The following is a 19,416-nucleotide window of genomic DNA, read 5'->3' as shown; positions in this document are numbered from 1 at the left end:
AGCTTGTAAGAGTATATGAACGTTTTACTATTTGTGACTCATATTAGTGAACATTTTCAGTCACATTCACTCTAAAACACATTGAGTTTAATCTACTGTTGGAAAGTTGTGTGAAGGTTCTTAGCATCCTAAAGACATCACAATATTGTCTTTGTGCTCATTAAGAAAGCCACATCATATTGAACTGTCACTGAATGCAGTTTTAGTCCATGCACGAGTTAAAATGAGAAAATGCATTTATTTTGTAATTTCCAATTAACCTTACACGGGCCGGTCAGAGTCAACCAAAGGGCCGTATGCGGCCCTAGGGCCGTACAATGCCCAGGTCTGGTCTAGAGTCTGGATTATAATAGCACATTGCAGATGTAATAAATGCATACTTTAAATGTAAAGCTTCAAAACTAAACTGTACCCTCATGTCCTCTCAATCTGCATCAACAAGCACATTTTCCCTCAGACACTACAACCCTTTGTGTGTGTGTGTGTGTGTAAGTGTGTGTGTGTGTGGAAGTGAGTGTGAGAGAGAGAGAGAGCCCATCATGTGTTGGTTTAAGATGACAGTTTGGCTTTGTTCAGACAAACTGATCTGAAAATAAAGGCTACAATGTATGTGTGTGTGCGTGGGTGTGTATGTTGCTGGTCCTTTAAGCCTGTTGTGATTGAAGAGACACCGTGTATGTGTGTGTGTGTGTGTGTGTGTGCATGAGTCAGCCAGAACACTATGATTGGTCTGAATGTGTGTGTGTGTGTGTGTGAGAGAGAGAGAGAGCGAGCGAGACAGCTGAGACCTGCGGCTCTATCAGTTCCTCCCTCAGTCCTTATTCATCCTCACCATTCCTTGGATGAACTGACTCTCACACATGGACCCTACGCCGTCCGTCAGGAGGATTTGACAGACGTCCTCGAGTGTGTGTGTGTGTGTGTGCGTGAGTGTGAGCCATGCTGCGTGTGTTCATTCTGTGTGCAGAGCGTCTTCACACGCCAGACGATGACGTCAGCGATGCCTACTGCGCCGTCACCTTTGAAGGTAGGGCTGGTGTGGCTCTGCGTTTAAGACACCCCGGGAGAAAGGAAAGAAAGTATATGAGTAAAGCGAAGCCATAAAGAGACAAGTTGAGAGTGATGACGAATGAAACACTGAACCCCTCCTTCTCCCTGTAACAGCTGAGGTTATTATTGGAAAGACTTGGCCGGGCTGTCCACGGTGGGCCGCAGAGAGAGAGAGAGAGAGAGGCAGAGATGATGGAGGAACCAGGAGTCGAAGCAGAGCTGGGATGTTAGTCTCTCTCTCTCTCTCACACACACTCTGGGTTTGTCAGACTAGTCGTCGCCCCACCAGCCTGGGTTTATGTTCTCCAATGTGGTGCAGCCTGGATCATCCCAAAAACTTCAAAGCCAAACTCAGGCCTCAAGAACTCTAAAATATGAACAGATTTTGCCATTAGGGTTCCATCGGCATTAAAAAAACAAACAAAACTTCATAGGTCTTAAACATCGTTCTGCAGAGAACATGTTATGTTTGCTGGGTTTGGAAATCTCACAATGAGAGAAATGCTGAAAATATGAGATAATTTAACTCTGTATATTCATGGACTTAAAACTGTTTCAGTTTGAGCTATATTGATTTTTATATCAATCTATTTGTTACGGACTGGTGCGAGAGGACCCCAAGAAACAGAGGACGGAGACAGTACAAACGGGACTATAAGCTTTACTGGAATGTTCATCAGCCGAGTCACTATCCCGGAGCTGCGCACGGGTTACGGGGTGGCTGGAGCCCAACGAAAATATCTTGTTTAAACAAAAAGACACAGCCAAAAGAACAAACCAGATAAGCAAGCTCAAAATACAAAACTCTAACAAAGGCAGATCCCAGGGATGAGGAGCGGCAGAAAGACGTTCTGTACACAGGGACGCGATCCATGAAAAATAGTCCGACTGGGAACAGCGGGCGGAGCAGGGCTTATGAAGGCCGGTCGTAATCAGCCTCAGGTGTGTCTGGGATGAGAGGCAGAAAACAGGTGTGAGTTGTAGGCCAATCAGCCAGTGCAGCCACATGACCCTCACACTATTAGCTATCCAATTCTGATCTCTCTCTCACACACAATCTCTCTCTCTCTCGCATCTTTGATTTGATTGGACAGGAAAATGTGACTACATATTACTAAAACGTTAGGCTTATCATTTAAAAAAAGGATCAAAATGCCAAAAGTAGGTCATAGATCAGATTATGTCTTCTGTTTTCCTTGGACATTTTGGTAAATGCAAACATGCTATTTCCGTTTTACCGACAGGAATTGTGGGTAATGTAGTTTAGAGAAAACAACTGAAACAAACTCTCACTTTCCAGTAAAAGCATGCAGATTTACTCTTTGTATTGGAGGCTTTATTTACATTTCAACAGCTTGAAATGGATTAATGTCTGCAGGTGGCGCTCTCTCCCTGTTCACACGTTCATGCATCAAGGCACACTGTGTAACTTGAGCGTCCCATTTCACCCCAACAGACCAAAAGTTTCACCAAAAGACCCGTGAAACGTCAGGAATTTTTCCTGGGAATGGGTTCCTACATCCTGGAACTACAGATTCCTTCTTGACTCGGAGACAGACAGAATAATTCATAAGGATGAGGATGCACATTTTTGTAGAGGTATTCATTTTTTATTTCCCTTTAGAATGTGATTATGGCATTGAAAGGAGGTAATGACTGTAAAAGCAAGATTGACCAAATAAGGTAGAGGTCTAAGGAGACGTGTGCTCCCAGGCTCAGGCAAACAATTTGGGCAAGATAGGAAAACAGCCAGGAGACAGGAGAGGAAAGGAGAACAGGAAATGTTGAGATTTCCTCTGGGTGTGAGGTGCGTGTCTTTCCCCCCCCCCCGACATGCTCACTCGTTATCCTCTTTCGCTTCAAGTGCTTTGCAGAGACTCAGAAAGAGAAAGAAACAGCTTTTATTTAGTAGTATCAGACATACAGATACTGTAAGAGAAAAGTAAATATTCTCACATCTTGCTTTTGCGATGCTGGGACTTTTACTAAACGAGGACCAAATCATCTAAGAGGGAGTTGAAGTTTTGGATGCATTTTTCATTTTTTATTTTTTTATACCCATCACTGGATCTCTCTCTCTCTCACACCTGAACTGAACACCTGCGTCCTCTTTCTGCGAGCAAGTTCCTCAAGCATCACAGATTTCAGGATTTTGGGTGAGGCTTCAGCCATGTTGCGCTGCGTCCTTCAGCGAGCGAACAATCTGAGACACTCTCACCCTCTGGCTAGTGTCACCTTCAGAGGTAAGAGGAGACTCAGCTTACAATGTGAAACAGGCATCGGTGTAGAGATCACAGGACCTCCTTGAGCAGCACATTTGAAAAGGAATACCTAAATGTAGCTGAACGGTTTCCCCCCCCCCACCATGATGATAGAATGCATGAGAGTTAGCAATCGGCTTGAGGGTGATATTCACTGAGGGAGAGTCACCATAAAGTTTTTGGTGTCATTTTTGCATTTCAGAACATTTCAATATGACTTTTGTTTTTTTTACTCCTGTTTTCTTTCCTGCTATGATGAAACTGTTTTAACACGTAAACCGTGAGTCCAGATGGAATATGGCTATTTTCCCCTAAAAGAAGCAACCTTTGAGTTTTGGGGTAGATCTGAATGGAATCATTGCAAGAATCCAGATCTGAATGGAATCATTGCAAGAATCCAGAGGATGAGGATGAGGATGAGGATGGTGAACTCAAAAGTTAGATCAGAATTCCATTAAACGTTTAGAGCTATAATCATCAGGAATGGGAACAGGAGAATGCGGGTTTGGGATGAATCCACCCATCTTAAAAGGAATATGATGGCTCTTATATATATATATATATATGGTATATATATGTAAAGTGGATGGAAACACATTGTTGTATGTTTACAGCAGTCAAATCCAGGACGTGTATCTTAAGTGGACACCAACATTGGAGCATGTTAAAGTTGACTGTGTGTCTGGTGTATCTCCAGTTGGCACACAGTAACGGTGACCTGGCCACCAGGTCTGTTTTCCACCAGGTCTGTTGTTGTACTTTCCACGAGCGAGTGTCTGCTGTTAACTTCCTGCCTTTGTCTTGAAATGTGTTTCCTGATTCCTTCATTCGTGGTCCCTGTTCTTTAGGTACAGGAGGATCTTTGTATTATACATTTGAAACTAAACACCATGTGCATGCATATTCAAGCAATTTTCAGGTTACGCTGAAACTACTGGACTGGCTTCTATTTACGGATTTTCTCTGTTTTTTTTAAAAGTCAGCCTAATTTCCAACAAACTTTGCAGAGGTGTGAAATACTGCTCAGAGAAAAAAAAAAAACAGTTTTGCTGCAGATAAAAGGGCGAAACCCGGATAAGAAAAGGGTTCCGTTTCTTAATTTTCCATGATTTGTCAGGAAGTAATTCATAAAGTGTGATTTCAAAAACATTTACACTCTTTACACTTCGTACGCGCTACCGCATGCCATCAGGGATGTTTTGCAAAGAGACAGAACAGACAGAGAAACCTCTCCGAGCAACACGAGAATCTTGTTAGCAGCCATTTTTTTCCAGGTGCAAACAATGAAACATGGGTGTGTGATTAAATGAGGGCAACATAGGCCACGTTTGTGTGCCGAGGACAAGAAATGTTCCGGGAAAAGTGACGGTATTGGAACAATTAATGTTGTCAGAACCACGAGGTAAAGTATAAAGACCCTGCTACTGCATGCCAGTCCTAACTACAGCCTGGACCCCCCATACACACACACCCACCCCCCCCCACACACACACATACACACACATACACATACACATACACAGCACTCTTAACTTAGCTTCTCAGGACATTTGATCCAACTCATGATAAAACCCACAACGGTCTCAAGAGGATCTAGAAAAGGAGCTTTGTGCTGTGGTTCTACAAATCTGATTCTATATCAATATTGAAAGGCAATTGTTGCAATTTCCCGAAAGGTCTCACCTGGTAATTCTACACAAATTAATCAACACATAATTGCAAATCTCTCCCCCCCTCCACCGCACACACACACACACTGCTGATATCTAAACTTGGCCTTCCCGTGCGTATTTCACAGCACTGTTGGTTCTATTCCTGGCTCATGACAGAAACTGTGCCAAGCTTACCAACCAGGAAGTGAACACTGTGCCACTTCCTGTTTCTGATCCATCTCTTGGGACACACCGACACCGACACCGACACACACACACGCACCTATAATTGACCCTTTCAGACCTTTGTTTAAGGGTGGTGGGATTTTTAAGATATGTTCCCAGAGTGGATGCACACCTACGGAGGTACTTGTGCAGATACTTGTGTGTTTGTGTTTGTGTGTGTGTGTGCCAAAGGTAAGTTGTGATTCTCACACGATGACTGTGGGAATAACAGGAAGGCAAGCAAGACAACTTTATACTTACCAAACATTAATATGCCTGTTTTTACTTTGTGAGGTCAAAGCATCACTTTTCTGATCTTGGAGTTATTCCCTGGAAATTAAATGAACAATTAAAAAAAAAAAACAACAGTCATTGTCTCGGTTTCTCTAAAACCAACTGGAAATGACGTGCTCTATGAATGTGATTTAGGGGCGTAACGTAGTTACTGATGAATTTATCCGTCCCGTGTCCCCACGTCCTGCCACAGTGCCCAGCAGACAGGAAATCAGAGCTCAGAACTCCGCGTTGCAGGAAGCCGCAGAAAGATAAAGCGTATGAAAGGTTGAGCTTCACAGATCTGTCCTGTTTCTCGTTTTTTTCCTTTAGGGTCTAAGAAGAAGACAAAGGTCATCAAGAACAACCCTAACCCTGTCTGGAATGAGGTTAGGCCTGTTCAACATCTCACATTCATTATTTTTCCTTTGTAGAAAGCTGAACTGTGACATTGCTTTTGATTTTTCCTTGATGTTTGCCCGTCCGGGTTCTGTCAGGGGTTTGAATGGGACCTGAAGGGGGTTCCTCTGGACTCTGGGGCAGAGCTGCACTGTGTCGTCAAAGACCATGAGAAGATGGGAAGGAACCGGTATATATGGCCGCCTGCCGGCTAGAGTTTCCTTATGTATCAGAGGGCGGCCCACGATGCTGACCGTGTTTGTTCGTGCATTTTGGCTAGATTTTTGGGGGAAAGCCGGCTCGCCCTGAGAGACGTGCTGTGCTCTCCGAACCTGGCTGCCACCTTCACCGTCTCCCTGCTGGACAACAAGAGAAACAACACAGGGGTGAGCATGAAAAGCAAGTCTTGTTGCTCTGATCCCTATATGGAGATCAGGGGCATGCCAAAACTTTGTAATTTGTTTGCCTTAGAATTAGAATGGGATCATATTTGTTGAAAAAGGTGAAAAAGGCCATAATAAATGTTTAGACTCAAACTGTCTTTTTCTTTTTGACAAACAAAATTCACTCAATTCAGTGAATTTCATGATTTTTTTTTTGAAAGGCAGGGAAGCCATTATCAAAGTGGAAGTATGTTTTAACTTCAACATAGTACATTTCAGGAAATATATCTCCAAAGCACAATCAATCCCTTATTATTCCTCCCCGTGATTCGTCACCAGCATGTGTTTAAATCACACAATTGCACTTTCCATCTCCGCTACAGGCCACACTGACCCTGCAGGTTTCCTACATCCCTCCGCCAGGCTCAGCTCCAGTGTTCCTGCCTCCTCACCAACCTGAGGCAGTGTCCCATATCAGCCCCAGTGTGGAGCTGGACACAATCACAAGTTAGCCATTTTCTGACTTCTTTACATGTGTCTGTTGGTGTGTTTTATATCTTATACCTCTTGGTACTGCTCTGGTCCAACGTGTCTGCCTGTATATGCAGTGATTTCTCTAGACACTCTGGGCGAGGAGGACACAGAGAGCATGATAATGCTGGAACCAGCAGAGGACCAGGGTCCAGATGACGGACGATCCATGGTCATCGTTGGGCCTCAGGTGCCCTCGGGTCAGGAGTCTCCCGCCGCCCAGGCACCGAAACGCTCACCACCCTCGTACAACGCCCATGGGGGGCTGAGGAAGAGGAGGAGGGGAGCCAGCAATCAATCCAAACCGCTGCCCAACAAACCGCAGGACATACAGGTACATTCTCTGCTGCAACCAGAACCCAAATAATATTTAGAAATATCATCCAAGCTTCTGTTTATTTATTTATGACATAATCATCAATGGTTATGTTGATATTATACATCTGTATTTTATGCAGGCATGTTTGATTGGAGCCAATCTAACCCTTCATTTGGGATTTATCTAGGATTGTGTTGCCAAATTTGTGTTCTTGTAAAAAAACGATTTTTTTTTTAAATGTCAGCAATTTCTCATTTATCAGAAAGGACAGCCAAGAGATTGCGACCGGATATAGGGAAACGAAGCGATCGGGGGGGTTTGACATGTAGCGAGGGACCACGGGTGGGAATGGCGTCTGCACGGCTGAAAAACAAAACGTAAAAAAGTCAGGATGCAAATATGTTGTTGTTGATAATGTGGTGTTTTACTAGTTGTGATATGTAGTTTACAATTTAACATGAACACATTTAAAAGACTGACCCTTCCTGTTTAGGTGCGCGTGCGAGTCATCGAGGGCAGACAGTTGCCGGGAGTCAACATCAAGCCGGTTGTCAAGGTAACGGTTGCCGGGCAGACCAAGAGGACTCGCATCAGGAAAGGCAACAACCCGGTGTTCGAAGAGGTAAATAAGCTTGAAGCTAAAATGTTTCATGAATGACCATCTTTCCTCGCCGAAGTGCAACGCGAGCGTTTTCCTCTCACCAGACGTTCTTCTTGAACTTCTTCGAGACGCCGGCGGACTTGTTTGACGAACCCGTCTTCATAACCGTGAGTTCCTAACACTGTTGGTGTTTGGAAAATTCCACAGTCCACCTCTGCCATTTTGTATTTCCTTCAAACCACGAAATGTATTTTTTTCTATTCTTAGGTGAATATTGATATTAATAAAAAATAACTACAAATAAAAAATCACGTTTGCCCGCCCCCCTCAGGTATGTGACTCTCGCTCGCTCAGAACCGACGCTGTGATTGGTGAATTCAAGGTGAAAATCCATCTGTGCGCTCATTTTTGATTATAAAAAATAAATTTGCTATTATGATAAAATAAAAAGTGACAAGCCAGACATTTAAAATTCAATTCACTTAAAATATTGTGTATATATTTTTTTCAGTTGGATGTGGGCACTGTCTACAATGAGCACAGTGAGTATTTCACTGTTTAAATCTAGTAGCTCCTTTTAAATCTCCTGAAGGAGTTGAACTGATGCCTCTAAATTTGCGTTTGCAGTATGTCGTAGGTTAAATCTCCCTTTTTTTTTAAATCCCCACCCGTTCTCTTTAGGACACTGCTTCTTGAGGAAGTGGCTGCTGCTGTGTGACCCAGATGACCTCTCTGTCGGGGTCAGAGGTTACCTGAAGGTCAGCTTGTTGGTGCTTACAGCTGGAGACGAGCCACCGGTGAGTCGGATTTGAAATGCAGAAGGGGGGGGGGGGGGATAAGAATAATGGATTTTATTTCATTTTAGATTTGGAAAAAAAAATGTTAAATTTCTTTTGTATGAAATTATGATTCAATTCATTTTTACTTCAGTTCCTGGTATTTTGTGTGACTTGTGCATCATTGTTCGTGTGTCTTCAGGCCGACCGACGCGAGTGTGTGGAAGACAAAGAAGATATAGAGAGAAATCTGCTGAGACCGGCCGGTCTGTCTCTGAGAGGAGCCACTTTCACACTGAGGATCTTTAGAGCTGAAGACCTGCCTCAAAGTAGGTGTTTACTGCTTTTCATCTGCTTTGAAGACAAATATTCCTAATATCCTTCTGTTTTTTTGTTTTTTTGTTTGTCTGCAGTGGATGATGCCTTCATGGATGGGATGAAGCAGATCCTTGGGTTTGACAGCAACAGGAAGAACCTGGTAGATCCCATGGTGGAGATCCACTTTGCTGGCAAAACCGTGCGTCCTCTAACCCTCGAACCAGAGTGGCATTATATGACCCACCAGCCAATAATAAACACGGATTCCTAAAGCATGTGAGGTGCACTGCTTTTATTCCCTTTTCAGGTTAGCACTAGGATCCTGGAGAAGAATGCCAATCCACAGTGGAACCAGAGCCTCAGCATGCCGATCCGGGTGGGACGCGCAAACAGACGAATCAAACACGCGCATCATCTCGTAATACTTCTGCAGCTCATGCTTTGTCTTTCCCTCACAGTTTCCTTCCATGTGCGAGAAGATGAGAGTCCGAATTCTGGATTGGTAAATCTTTGCCAGATGTTTTTTGTGGAAAGGATGCGATCGGTTGTAGGTCTTTGCAGCCTGGGAGTCACGCTTTGTCACCTGTAATCTGCGTCTCGGGGGTGTGCTTGTTGACATCGTTCCAATGAAAGAATGCACGACTGAACGGTTCACATTTTTAATTCTTAGATATAGAACTATTGCTGGGGTGTTTTTAATATTAAAAAAAAAATTCTGAAGACATGAAGGCATGCTTTTGATTGATCAAGTTAAAACATGTTAATACAAAAATAGATAACAAATTCAGGCTCAGATGTGACTGAGGTCTGAATCGGAGAAGTGGAGCACATTACAAGCTTTGGAGTTCAGGTTTTAAATAAATAATTTGTGTCGCCTTTTGACTTTCAAAGACCATTTCAGAGCTTTGGGTTTTTTCTCCTCCTTCTCGTTCCAGGGACAGAGCCAGTCACAACGACGTCATTGGCACCACCCACCTCTGTATGTCTAAGATCTCCGCCCCTGGTGGACAGATAGATGGTGAGTAACATATTAAAGCTCGTCTGGGTGAAACCATGACAAACATGAGACATGAACTGGGTCTTTGGTTTCACGTGGCTCTGCCTATGGTCTGTGACATGAAGACTAACTTTTGTAGGTTGAACATTGACATTGCCTGAGTCTTCTGCCCTTGTGAGTGTGTTGAGGTTTGACCTTTGCTATGGATGAAGTCAACGTGCATGACTTTCCCGAAATGCTGTACGCCGATCACACAATCTTAAAATCTGAGCATGCATCTATGACTCCTTTCTGTGCTTCACCTCTAGATATAACACCACAGACAGTTATTTACACTGCAATACTTTTTTTTTTATTACAATTTTTTTATTGATGGGGAAGCAATTCTTAATTTCCTTACAGAATCAGTACCAGGACTTACTTTTCCTGGGATAGCATCATTATTTAAACATAATTTTATTTTTTTAGCATGGTATAAAACAAATCCTGTCAGAAATGTTCCACCTTTTGTCCTCATATGTAATAGTTTCCCTATTTTGTGCAAATTGGATGAATTTGAGCAAGCCACAGGATGGTGCGTTCAGGGTCTCGTGGTGTGTTTAAAGTCCAGTGCATCTGTTTTGGGTTTGGAGTGGCGTTCAAGGACGTCTGTTTCTCCCCTTTCTGCTTGTGATTCTTAAACATCCTTCCTCTCTGCGCATTCAGATGACATGACTCCGAGGAGCGTCCATTCTGGCAGTACGTCCACCAAACCCTTTTTATTTTGTGTGAAACGGTTCAGCTTTCATCTCCTTAGCTGTTTGCGGAAGAAGTGCACATATTCAAAATTTTATCAATACACAGATTATTATTATTTTTCCTCGTGTCTTTCTTCGCACATTCTGACACGTTTGGAATGACAAGTGTGACTCGGTCTCATTGCAGTTGACGACAGTCTTGGTTTCCTGCCAACCTTTGGGCCGTGTTTCGTGAACCTGTACGGCAGCCCCAGAGAATTCACCGCCTTCAACGATCCGCACGAGGCGTTGAACCTCGGAAAAGTATGTTCGAATGGAAGTTTTAAGTGGAACCAGACAAAAGACATGAAGAATTTTTTTAAATAAATTAATAGCTTGCATAGGTGCATAGCTTGCAACCCCCCCTCCCATTTCTGGCTATTGTCTAATTGTCTAATATTGTCTTTTATCGCATTGTAATTTGGTTGGTGTTCTATAATTAGTTAGTTAGTTTATTGTTTGTTTCAAGCAGAATAAAAATAAAATAAATACCTTTTCATGTACAAGAAACCATAAAAGCAATAATAAATATGTGCAAAAGAAAATAATATTGGACTTCTAACAAAAATGAAACAGAGTAGGAACATTTATATTTAGCAGACATTACAAAATAATTAATAAGCAATATTTTATATACAATATATTTCAATAATTAGAATAATATAATAAAGTAAGGACTATTACAATAACAGCATTCCTTTGTTATACTTATTGTAAGAACAGATGGTGTAAATCTACAGCACAGAGTTTTATTTTTGGCATCATTATGCATCTCGAGCTTGTACAGGAAGGTGAAAATCTTTCACTGATGCACCTTTCCAAATTGGGTTAAAGATTGTTTCCTGTCCATCAGGGAGAAGGCGTGGCGTACAGAGGTCGAGTTCTGTTGGAGCTGACGACAAAACTTGAGGACAAGCATGAACAGAAAACTGAAGACATATCATCAGACGAACTCCTGGTGGTGGAGGTGAAACAAAATGACAACAAAAAACAAACTACAAAAAACATTTTTCTAAAAGCACCTTCCTTAATAATTCCCTGCATCTTACAGAAATTTCTTCGGAAGAGGAAGTTCTCCCTCTTCGTGGCGTTTTACTCAGCCACTCTTCTCCAAGACGTGGATGACGCCATCCAGTTTGAAGTCAGCATCGGTAACTACGGCAACAAGTTTGACTACACCTGCCTTCCTCTGGCCTCCACCACCCAGTTCAGCAGGGCTGTTTTTGACGGTAAGTACAAAGTTAAACCTGGGAAAAAATGTATTTTAACTTTCAGTAAAAAAATAATTCTGTATGTTCAAGTTGTGATCTTTATTCAACCAAAGCCAGCTGTCCAGCCGCAAAGCGCTTTGCTTGTGTTGATCAGTATCTATGAAGTGATGGATTTCCGTCTGTGCGTTCCAGGCTGCCACTATTATTACCTCCCGTGGGGCAACGTAAAGCCCGTGGTGGTCGTGTCGTCCGAGTGGGAAGACGTCAAACCGAGGATCGAGGCTCTCAACATGCTTCTGGCTGTGATCGAGCGACTGGTGCGTTCTCTTTTGGCTGAATACACATACAATGTGTGTGCACTGCTCTGCACCTATGTGTGTGTGTGTGTGTGTGTGTTCAGGAGGAGCACCTGCAGCGGGTGCGGCTGGAGGTGAAGGCAGGCAGTGATCTGGAGGAGGTGGAGCTACGAGTGGTGGCGCTGCTGGATCAGGTCATCGCAGACTGCAGGTAAAACGCCTGTTACTCGACAGAACGTAAGAGGTATTAAAACAACATCTTACTTTTTTACATTAGGTTTACAAGCTGCTCTGCAGATTACGTATTTTTATTTTTTTTTGGAAAACATACAGAATCAGATAATAAGCATGTTACATTGTTAAAGATGAAATAATGGGGTTAAAATCAACTCCTGTTCGATGAGCTACAACATCGACACACTTTTACCGCCTTGAATTTAAAGGCAAAAAACTCTTCTGGATCATCACCGAACTTGAATAATCTGTTCCTGGTAACATTCCCGACATTTTGTGAAAATTTCATTCAGATCCGCCCAGAACGTTTTGAGTTATCTTGCTAAAGGACAGACGGACTGACAGACAGACAGACAGACAGACGCTGGCGATTGCATAATAATAACTTCATGTTGAAACCTGGATTTTTTAATACACACTTATTATCCTCATTAAGTTCAGCTCTTCGGCTTAGTTCCATGAAACTTTATTTATTTTTTTGTTCTTAACTCTCTCTCTCTCTCCACTCCAGTGACGAGCTGCCCTCTCTCGACCAGTGGCAGTGTGTGACGCCTCTGGACCACTCACTGAGGCACGCGCGAGTTCTCAACCTGCAGCAGATCGTTGCGGCGGCGCTGGCTCTCAAGCACGGACCTGCGACGGAGCTGTCCACGGTGCTGGACCAGGCCGAGGACTGGGCCGGCAGGCTGAGGACGATGTCCGAAGAAGTGAGCGTAGTTTATCAGGAACATGATTATGATGTCATAGCCAGCCTGGAATATTAGTGAGTGTGTGTGTGTGTGTGTGTGTGTGTGTGGGGGGGGGGGGGGGGTGGGGGGCATCTGTAGGCTATTTCTTTTTATTAGAAAAGTGCATTTTTCACAATATCTGGGCGTTAATGAACAAATATAATTCATAGTTAAGTTACTGCAGCTGTTACTAATATAAAGATTTTACTCTCTCTCTCTTTTCTCTGTTGGCACTCAATGTCTCTCACCCAGCCTCAGAACAGTCTTCCAGATATTGTGATCTGGATGCTGCAGGGTGACCGCCGGGTGGCGTTCCACCGCATCCCGGCCCACACTGTGATTTTCTCCCAGCAGCACTGTGGGAAACACTGCGGACAGCTGCAGACTGTTTTCCTAAAGGTACACACACACATAAGCAAACACGCACACACACAGACACTAACTGGTCATGCGTTGCGCAGCATCCACAGGGCAGCGGCGGAGAAGCCAAACTTCCTGGGCAGCTGAGAGTCAAAGTCTGGTTTGGATTGGCTGCTGACGTCAAGAACTTCAACCAATACGCAGAAGGAAAACTGTCAGTCTTCGCCGAGACGGTGAGATGCGAACCTTTTCATCCACACGCCGCTCAGATCTCAGATTCATCCTAACGATTCTCCCGATTTTGGACTAAAGTAACCAGCGAGCATTCATTTTGATGAAGGGATTTTAAAGGACTAGTTCACTCAAATGAAAATGCGCTCATTTCCTACTTACCAGCATGCTGATGGAAATGCAGGTTAATTTTCCTAATCAGCTGAACAAGAAATATTTTGTACTTTAACTCTTTAGACTCGAAGCCGAAGGGATTTTTGAACTCGTCCTCATCTTCTTCGGCAGTTTCGGAGGAGGCTAAAAACACTGTTTACTGCCGAGCTCCACAAATGCAGTGTGGACCAAGACAGTCGCTACTGAAGGAATTCTTTCCCTTGATCCAACCTTTTTGATCTGTGCAGTATGAGAACCAGAACCGTCTCGCCCTGGTGGGTAACTGGGGCACCGCAGCTTTAACCTACCCAAAGTTCAGTGACGTCACTGGAAGGTTTAAACTGCCCAAGGAGAGCTTCAAACCGTCGCCTGGCTGGACCTGGGCCGGAGACTGGTTCATCAGCCCGGAGAAGACGTATGTGTGTGTGTGTGTGTGTTTCTCTCATCCAGAATCCAGACTGATATTTATATTTGCAATACATTCTGGCAAAACCCAATTAAACGCTTTTAAATAACTTTAATTTGACAAATGTTGTTTGAGATTTTACAGTAGAAGGAGCCACAGACAAAGTGAGAAAAAAGGGGGAGGGGGCATAAGAATGGGATAGAAATGAAGTGAAATAATTCCGCCGCTGTTTTCTTTTGCATTTTTAATGCAATTTTTAATTGTCTGAAAAGGTGCTCAAAAAACCCGTTAGAAGTCAGAAGGAAACTACAGAAGCCCGCAGGGGACAATCAATGTCTAATGCAACAGCCTTTTCAATATGGGCCATTTTGTGTGTGTGTGTTGATAAACCCTCAGACTACTGTTTGACGTGGACGCAGGTCACATGACCTTCAGTGAGGAAGTGTTTGAAAACCAGATGAGGCTACCAGGTGGGCAGTGGATCGGCATGCCGGAGGGATACACTGATGTGGTATGTGTGTGTGTGTGTGTGTGTGTGTGTACACTCTTAAATCATGTGTGTACATTTTATGGCTTCATTTCATCCCTGCACAAATGTGATGCGTGTCAGAATGGGGAGAAGGCGGTGCCGAAGGACGAGGTGGAGTGTCCTCCGGGTTGGGTGTGGGAGGAGCTGGAGTGGAGTGAAGATCTCAACAGGGCTGTGGACGATCAAGGTGCACACACACACACAGACACGCAAACACACACACACCAAGCACAGCAACAACATCAGCAGTAAAATAAACACTAATAAGAGTTACCCGTGTTCATGTCCAGGCTGGGAGTACGGCATCACCATCCCTCCAGATCGACGGCCCAAGTCGTGGGTGCCGGCGGAGAAGATGTACCACACCAACCGAAGGAGACGATGGATACGGATGCGGCGGCGAGACCAGCAGAGGATGGACGCGCTCAGAAAGGTACAAAGAGTCAACCCCCCGCCCCATAACGTAAATATGTTAATGTGAATCAATAATCAATAACCTGAACCTGCCAATATTGTCTGTCTTCCTCATCCTGCCCTCTTGAGGAGGTAAAGTTTTTTTTTCTCATTCAGCCACTAGATGTCAGTGTAGTTTTAGGAAAGGGTTCCAGAAGGCAGCTCCAGAGGTTCAGAGGTTTTTGGCGCGTCTGTCTGTCTGCAGCAGCGTCCGGATGAGGCCGAGCGGGAGGGCTGGGAGTACACCTCGCTGTTTGGCTCCAGGTTCCGCCTGAAGCAGAAGAAGACGGACACCTTCAGGAGGCGAAGGTGGCGGTACCGCATGGAGCCGCTGGAGAAGACGGGGCCGGCGGCCATCTTTGCTCTGGAGTGCACTCTGGTGAGAGAAACAGTTCCAGAAGGAGGATCTGTCAACTTTTAGATTCACGACTTCAAAAGTTTGTGGCCAGTTTAACAGTTCACCCAAATGACTGATGAACTACAAACTACTGGACTTTCGGCTTGTCCCGTCACGGGTCGCCACAGCAAACCAACGTTCTCCACTTCACCCTGTCCTTTGCATCGCCCTCCCCCCCTTTTTTTTTTTTTATTAAAAACAAAAGAGCAATAAACGTTTAAAATAAAATTACAAAATACATAATAATTTTCTTCCTCCTCCCACAGAGCGCCATAGAGGACAAGAGCGACGACAAGGCGGTCACTACCACGTTCGGCGTGAACAGGCCGACCATTTCCTGTTTCTTTGACCGTAAGACGCCAACAACGCAAGGCCTTTGTGTTTCTCCCCGCTTCCTCGGATCAGTCTCGTGATCTTGTGTCTTTTTTGTGTAGGCGGCGCCCGCTATCACCTGCGCTGCTACTTGTACCAAGCCAGAGACCTGCTGGCCATGGACAAAGATGGCTTCTCAGGTGACCTTTGAACTGTTGACCCTAACACCCCCAGCAGCTTTACTCCAGATAAATGCTTTTACTTTTTTTTTTGTTTCGTCTTGCCGTTTCAAAATTCACCACAGGGGGCAGCAGTTTCCAACAAATAAAAGTCTAATAAACACTCGAAACAACTTAGCAACTAGCTAGCACTGGGATATTTCTTGATGATAAACATGTTTTCCTACTTAATCTAATGTCGTTGCACCGGAAGATGGAGGGAGGTTGTAATAAAGTGTGTGTGAGAGAGAGAGAGAGAGAGAGGGGAAAATATTTCTCTTATTTGAAGGAGGTGTAATGGAAGCTGTGGCTTGCCTCAGACCTGCCTCAGACTCGGATGTAAAAACAGAGGGATGAATAGACAGAGGAAGATAGAAACGATAGATGATGAAGGGAGGGTGCTTAGCAGCAGACACACACTTTGTGTAATGGATGAGTTGAGTTGATGGATGGTCGCTAGTTGTGTTAATCTGTTGTTAAATGGCATAATGTTAAAGTCTTTATTTCTTTCCTTCCTTCCTTCTCACACATAAACTTACATAACCCCCCCCCTCGGCTGTTTGTATTGCTGTTTATATGAGCTAATGGGATGTTGGACCCTAATTGAATGGGTCACTGTGGGTGGTGTGGCTTAACTGTGTGTGTGTGTGTGTGTGTGTTTGTGTGTGTGTTTTCCAAGATTAATTGAGGGCTGGTGGGAAAATGCAATGTAGCTTCTGTTTACTCTGATGCTAATGGGTCCATAGAGACTCTTTACTTGGACTGAAATAATAAACTACCCCGCGTCCGTAACTGTACTGTAATATATTTGTGTTGTGTGTGTGTGTGTGTGAGAGAGCGTGCATGTGTGCTAACATGAAAGAGAGTGGATGTGACCTGGAATAACAAACTCTGCTTGGCGGTGTTCCCACTCGTCTGTCTCAAGCTCGGCATTCCCTAGTTGATGATGTCACTGCGTGGGATGCTGGAGACCCACACATTGTTACCTTTGCCTGTTTCTCTGTTTGTCTGCCTGTTTCTCTGTTTGCACGCCTGTTTCTCTGTTTGCATGCCTGTTTCTCTGTTTGTTAGCAGGAAAAACTACTGGATTGATCTTGAAAAAAGAAATCTGAAGATGGGTCTTGGTCTAATTTAGATACCATTACATTAATACCCATCTGGATACAAAAAATAAATCTGGATTTGACCATTTACTTATAATGGTGGCTTTATAATTTTTTTTATATATTTTAAAATATGTATTAAATTCACTCACCAATAGTCACAGCCATAAAGGGGTCTGATCTATCATATGTCACTATCATGCAAAATGTCTGGGGTAAAACCATTTGTGCTCTCTGAGTTTTTATTCTAATTATTCTTATTTTTATTCTTACTACATTTCTTTTGGTCCTCACCCTCCAGACTCCTACGCCGTTGTATCGTTCCTCCATCAATCCCAGAAAACGGTGACTGTGCGAAACTCTCTCAATCCCACCTGGGACCAGACGCTCATCTTCTATGAGGTGGAGATCTTCGGTGACCCCGAGGTCACGACGGCTGCTCCGCCCAATGTTGTGGTGGAGCTTTACGACTCAGATACATACGTGAGTGTGTGTGGGGGGGGGGGGGGGGGGGAGTACATTTCCACATGAGAAGCGGAACCCGTGTAGAACCTGCGTGTGTTTGACATGTTCAGGGCGCTGATGAATTCATGGGTCGCTGTGTGTGTCTCCCCTGCGTGAACGGCTCTCCGCGTCTGGCCTGGTTCCCGATTCGTCGGGGAGACAGGAACGCCGGCGAGCTGCTGGCTGCTTTTGAGCTCACGCATCGAGAAAAGGTCAGAGGTCAAACGGTTCAACTGCCACTGCTCTGTTTATGCGATGTTTGGTTTTACTCAACTATCGAAACGTTGACCTTTAAGGATTTTAGGAACATAAAGAGTGAATCTTCACCCACTAGTTTGTGTGTGTGTGAACGTGTTAAACACGACTGTAATCCAGCAAATTGTTTCCTTATTTATAACATAATTCATCTTGAACAATGATTTCCTTTGGTTTGTGCAGCCCACAGTTCACCATATCCCAGGTCAAGAGGTTGGTTGATTTTTTTTTCCCTTCTCAGACTTTCACTCTCTCTCGCATCTCTCTATTTCTATGTTCTACCAAACGTTCTGTTCCTCTTTTTCTCCAACAGGGAGATGTAATGACCTCCACCCACGTTCTGGACGAGGTAAATCAGCTGAAAATGTTGCATCTGCACAAACATGCAGCCTATAATCAGAACAAAGAGGAATATAAACGCTTCCCAGAAGGAAACGCGGCAAATAAACGTCTGTTAACCGAACCTTGTGAAGCAGCTCTTTATCTCACGCTGTCTCTTTTGTCTTCATTATGGCGCCTCCAGTTGATGTTTCCCGGATTCCTCTCTGAAAACCTGCAGCAATGGGTATGCTGTGCACCAAGGCAGAAACACAACAGGAAATAATGATAATAATAATAATAATAATAATAATATGCATGCATGCAGTTTTTTTTATTTACTTGACTTGCCTTTACTTTTATTTTTATTCCATCACCTGATATGGCAATGCCAGACACCAAGTTGCATACCAGTTGTTTATGTTGTTATGTTGACAGCATGCCTCATTTTTTTTTTGTTTGATCATTTATCACCAACTCGACACTGTCCTGTATTCTCATTGGAAGCCGGAGGAGTCGGACCTTCCTCACCTTCCTCCTCAAAGGGAGCCCAATGTCTTTGTGGTCCCTCAGGGAGTCAAACCTCTTCTGCAGAGAACAGCCATTGAGGTATCAGTAAGATTTACTGTGACATACTAGATTGTTTCACAAAGACCATAAAAATGTACTTTGAGTAATTTCACATTTTGGATAGACTCAATTCACTCTTTGTGCTGCTATTGTGTAAAATACAGTAAAACAATAGACAGGATTTGTCAGTAACTCTGGAGAAAATGGTGGCAAATGTGTGTTTTTCCATTAGATTTTATCAACAGATTCACTTCCTGTTTTGCAAAATGATGCGTCCAAAAATGTGACATTTCGATTAGATTTTTTTCCCCTGCGTGGATTCATTGATTGAAAGTAGATACGCTTTCCTGTCCTGTGTCAGGTTTTAGCGTGGGGAGTCCGAAACCTGAAAAGTTTCCAGATGGCCACCGTCAACTGTCCGAGCCTGCAGGTGGAGTGCGGCGGCGCCGCCATCCAGAGCTGCGTGATCCGCAGCACGAAGAAGAAACCCAACTTTGACGTCAATAAGCTCATCCTTGATGTGGTGAGGGCCACCGAGAGCAAACTGTGCTTGCACTTTGTACTCTCGTTACACTCG

The 19,416-nt window shown here is 43.9% G+C and overlaps 1 protein-coding gene across 1 annotated transcript in view; it reads left to right on the top strand.

Moving 5' to 3' along the window:
• Positions 1-871: 871 nt before the first annotated feature.
• dysf (dysferlin, limb girdle muscular dystrophy 2B (autosomal recessive)) overlaps positions 872-19,416 on the top strand; it is a 40,990-nt gene continuing 22,445 nt past the window's right edge. The window contains exons 1-39 of the mRNA XM_068755715.1: positions 872-1,027; positions 5,795-5,850; positions 5,959-6,050; positions 6,141-6,246; positions 6,627-6,750; positions 6,852-7,108; positions 7,587-7,715; positions 7,799-7,861; positions 8,026-8,076; positions 8,206-8,236; positions 8,376-8,491; positions 8,673-8,799; positions 8,884-8,987; positions 9,096-9,164; positions 9,247-9,290; positions 9,724-9,806; positions 10,491-10,523; positions 10,710-10,825; positions 11,415-11,528; positions 11,613-11,790; positions 11,965-12,089; positions 12,173-12,279; positions 12,814-13,009; positions 13,283-13,429; positions 13,492-13,623; positions 14,023-14,189; positions 14,577-14,691; positions 14,791-14,896; positions 15,000-15,142; positions 15,368-15,541; positions 15,826-15,910; positions 15,994-16,071; positions 17,494-17,675; positions 17,768-17,908; positions 18,135-18,164; positions 18,265-18,300; positions 18,475-18,516; positions 18,777-18,878; positions 19,201-19,362. Of these exons, the coding sequence (XP_068611816.1) occupies positions 940-1,027; positions 5,795-5,850; positions 5,959-6,050; positions 6,141-6,246; positions 6,627-6,750; positions 6,852-7,108; positions 7,587-7,715; positions 7,799-7,861; positions 8,026-8,076; positions 8,206-8,236; positions 8,376-8,491; positions 8,673-8,799; positions 8,884-8,987; positions 9,096-9,164; positions 9,247-9,290; positions 9,724-9,806; positions 10,491-10,523; positions 10,710-10,825; positions 11,415-11,528; positions 11,613-11,790; positions 11,965-12,089; positions 12,173-12,279; positions 12,814-13,009; positions 13,283-13,429; positions 13,492-13,623; positions 14,023-14,189; positions 14,577-14,691; positions 14,791-14,896; positions 15,000-15,142; positions 15,368-15,541; positions 15,826-15,910; positions 15,994-16,071; positions 17,494-17,675; positions 17,768-17,908; positions 18,135-18,164; positions 18,265-18,300; positions 18,475-18,516; positions 18,777-18,878; positions 19,201-19,362 (4,251 nt within the window). The 5' untranslated portion in view covers positions 872-939. The remainder of the gene's footprint in view (positions 1,028-5,794; positions 5,851-5,958; positions 6,051-6,140; positions 6,247-6,626; positions 6,751-6,851; positions 7,109-7,586; positions 7,716-7,798; positions 7,862-8,025; positions 8,077-8,205; positions 8,237-8,375; positions 8,492-8,672; positions 8,800-8,883; positions 8,988-9,095; positions 9,165-9,246; positions 9,291-9,723; positions 9,807-10,490; positions 10,524-10,709; positions 10,826-11,414; positions 11,529-11,612; positions 11,791-11,964; positions 12,090-12,172; positions 12,280-12,813; positions 13,010-13,282; positions 13,430-13,491; positions 13,624-14,022; positions 14,190-14,576; positions 14,692-14,790; positions 14,897-14,999; positions 15,143-15,367; positions 15,542-15,825; positions 15,911-15,993; positions 16,072-17,493; positions 17,676-17,767; positions 17,909-18,134; positions 18,165-18,264; positions 18,301-18,474; positions 18,517-18,776; positions 18,879-19,200; positions 19,363-19,416) is intronic.

Source organism: Brachionichthys hirsutus, chromosome 23 (assembly GCF_040956055.1).
Source record: "Brachionichthys hirsutus isolate HB-005 chromosome 23, CSIRO-AGI_Bhir_v1, whole genome shotgun sequence".
NCBI lineage: Eukaryota > Metazoa > Chordata > Actinopteri > Lophiiformes > Brachionichthyidae > Brachionichthys > Brachionichthys hirsutus.
This window is presented reverse-complemented; position numbering and strand designations above follow the sequence as displayed.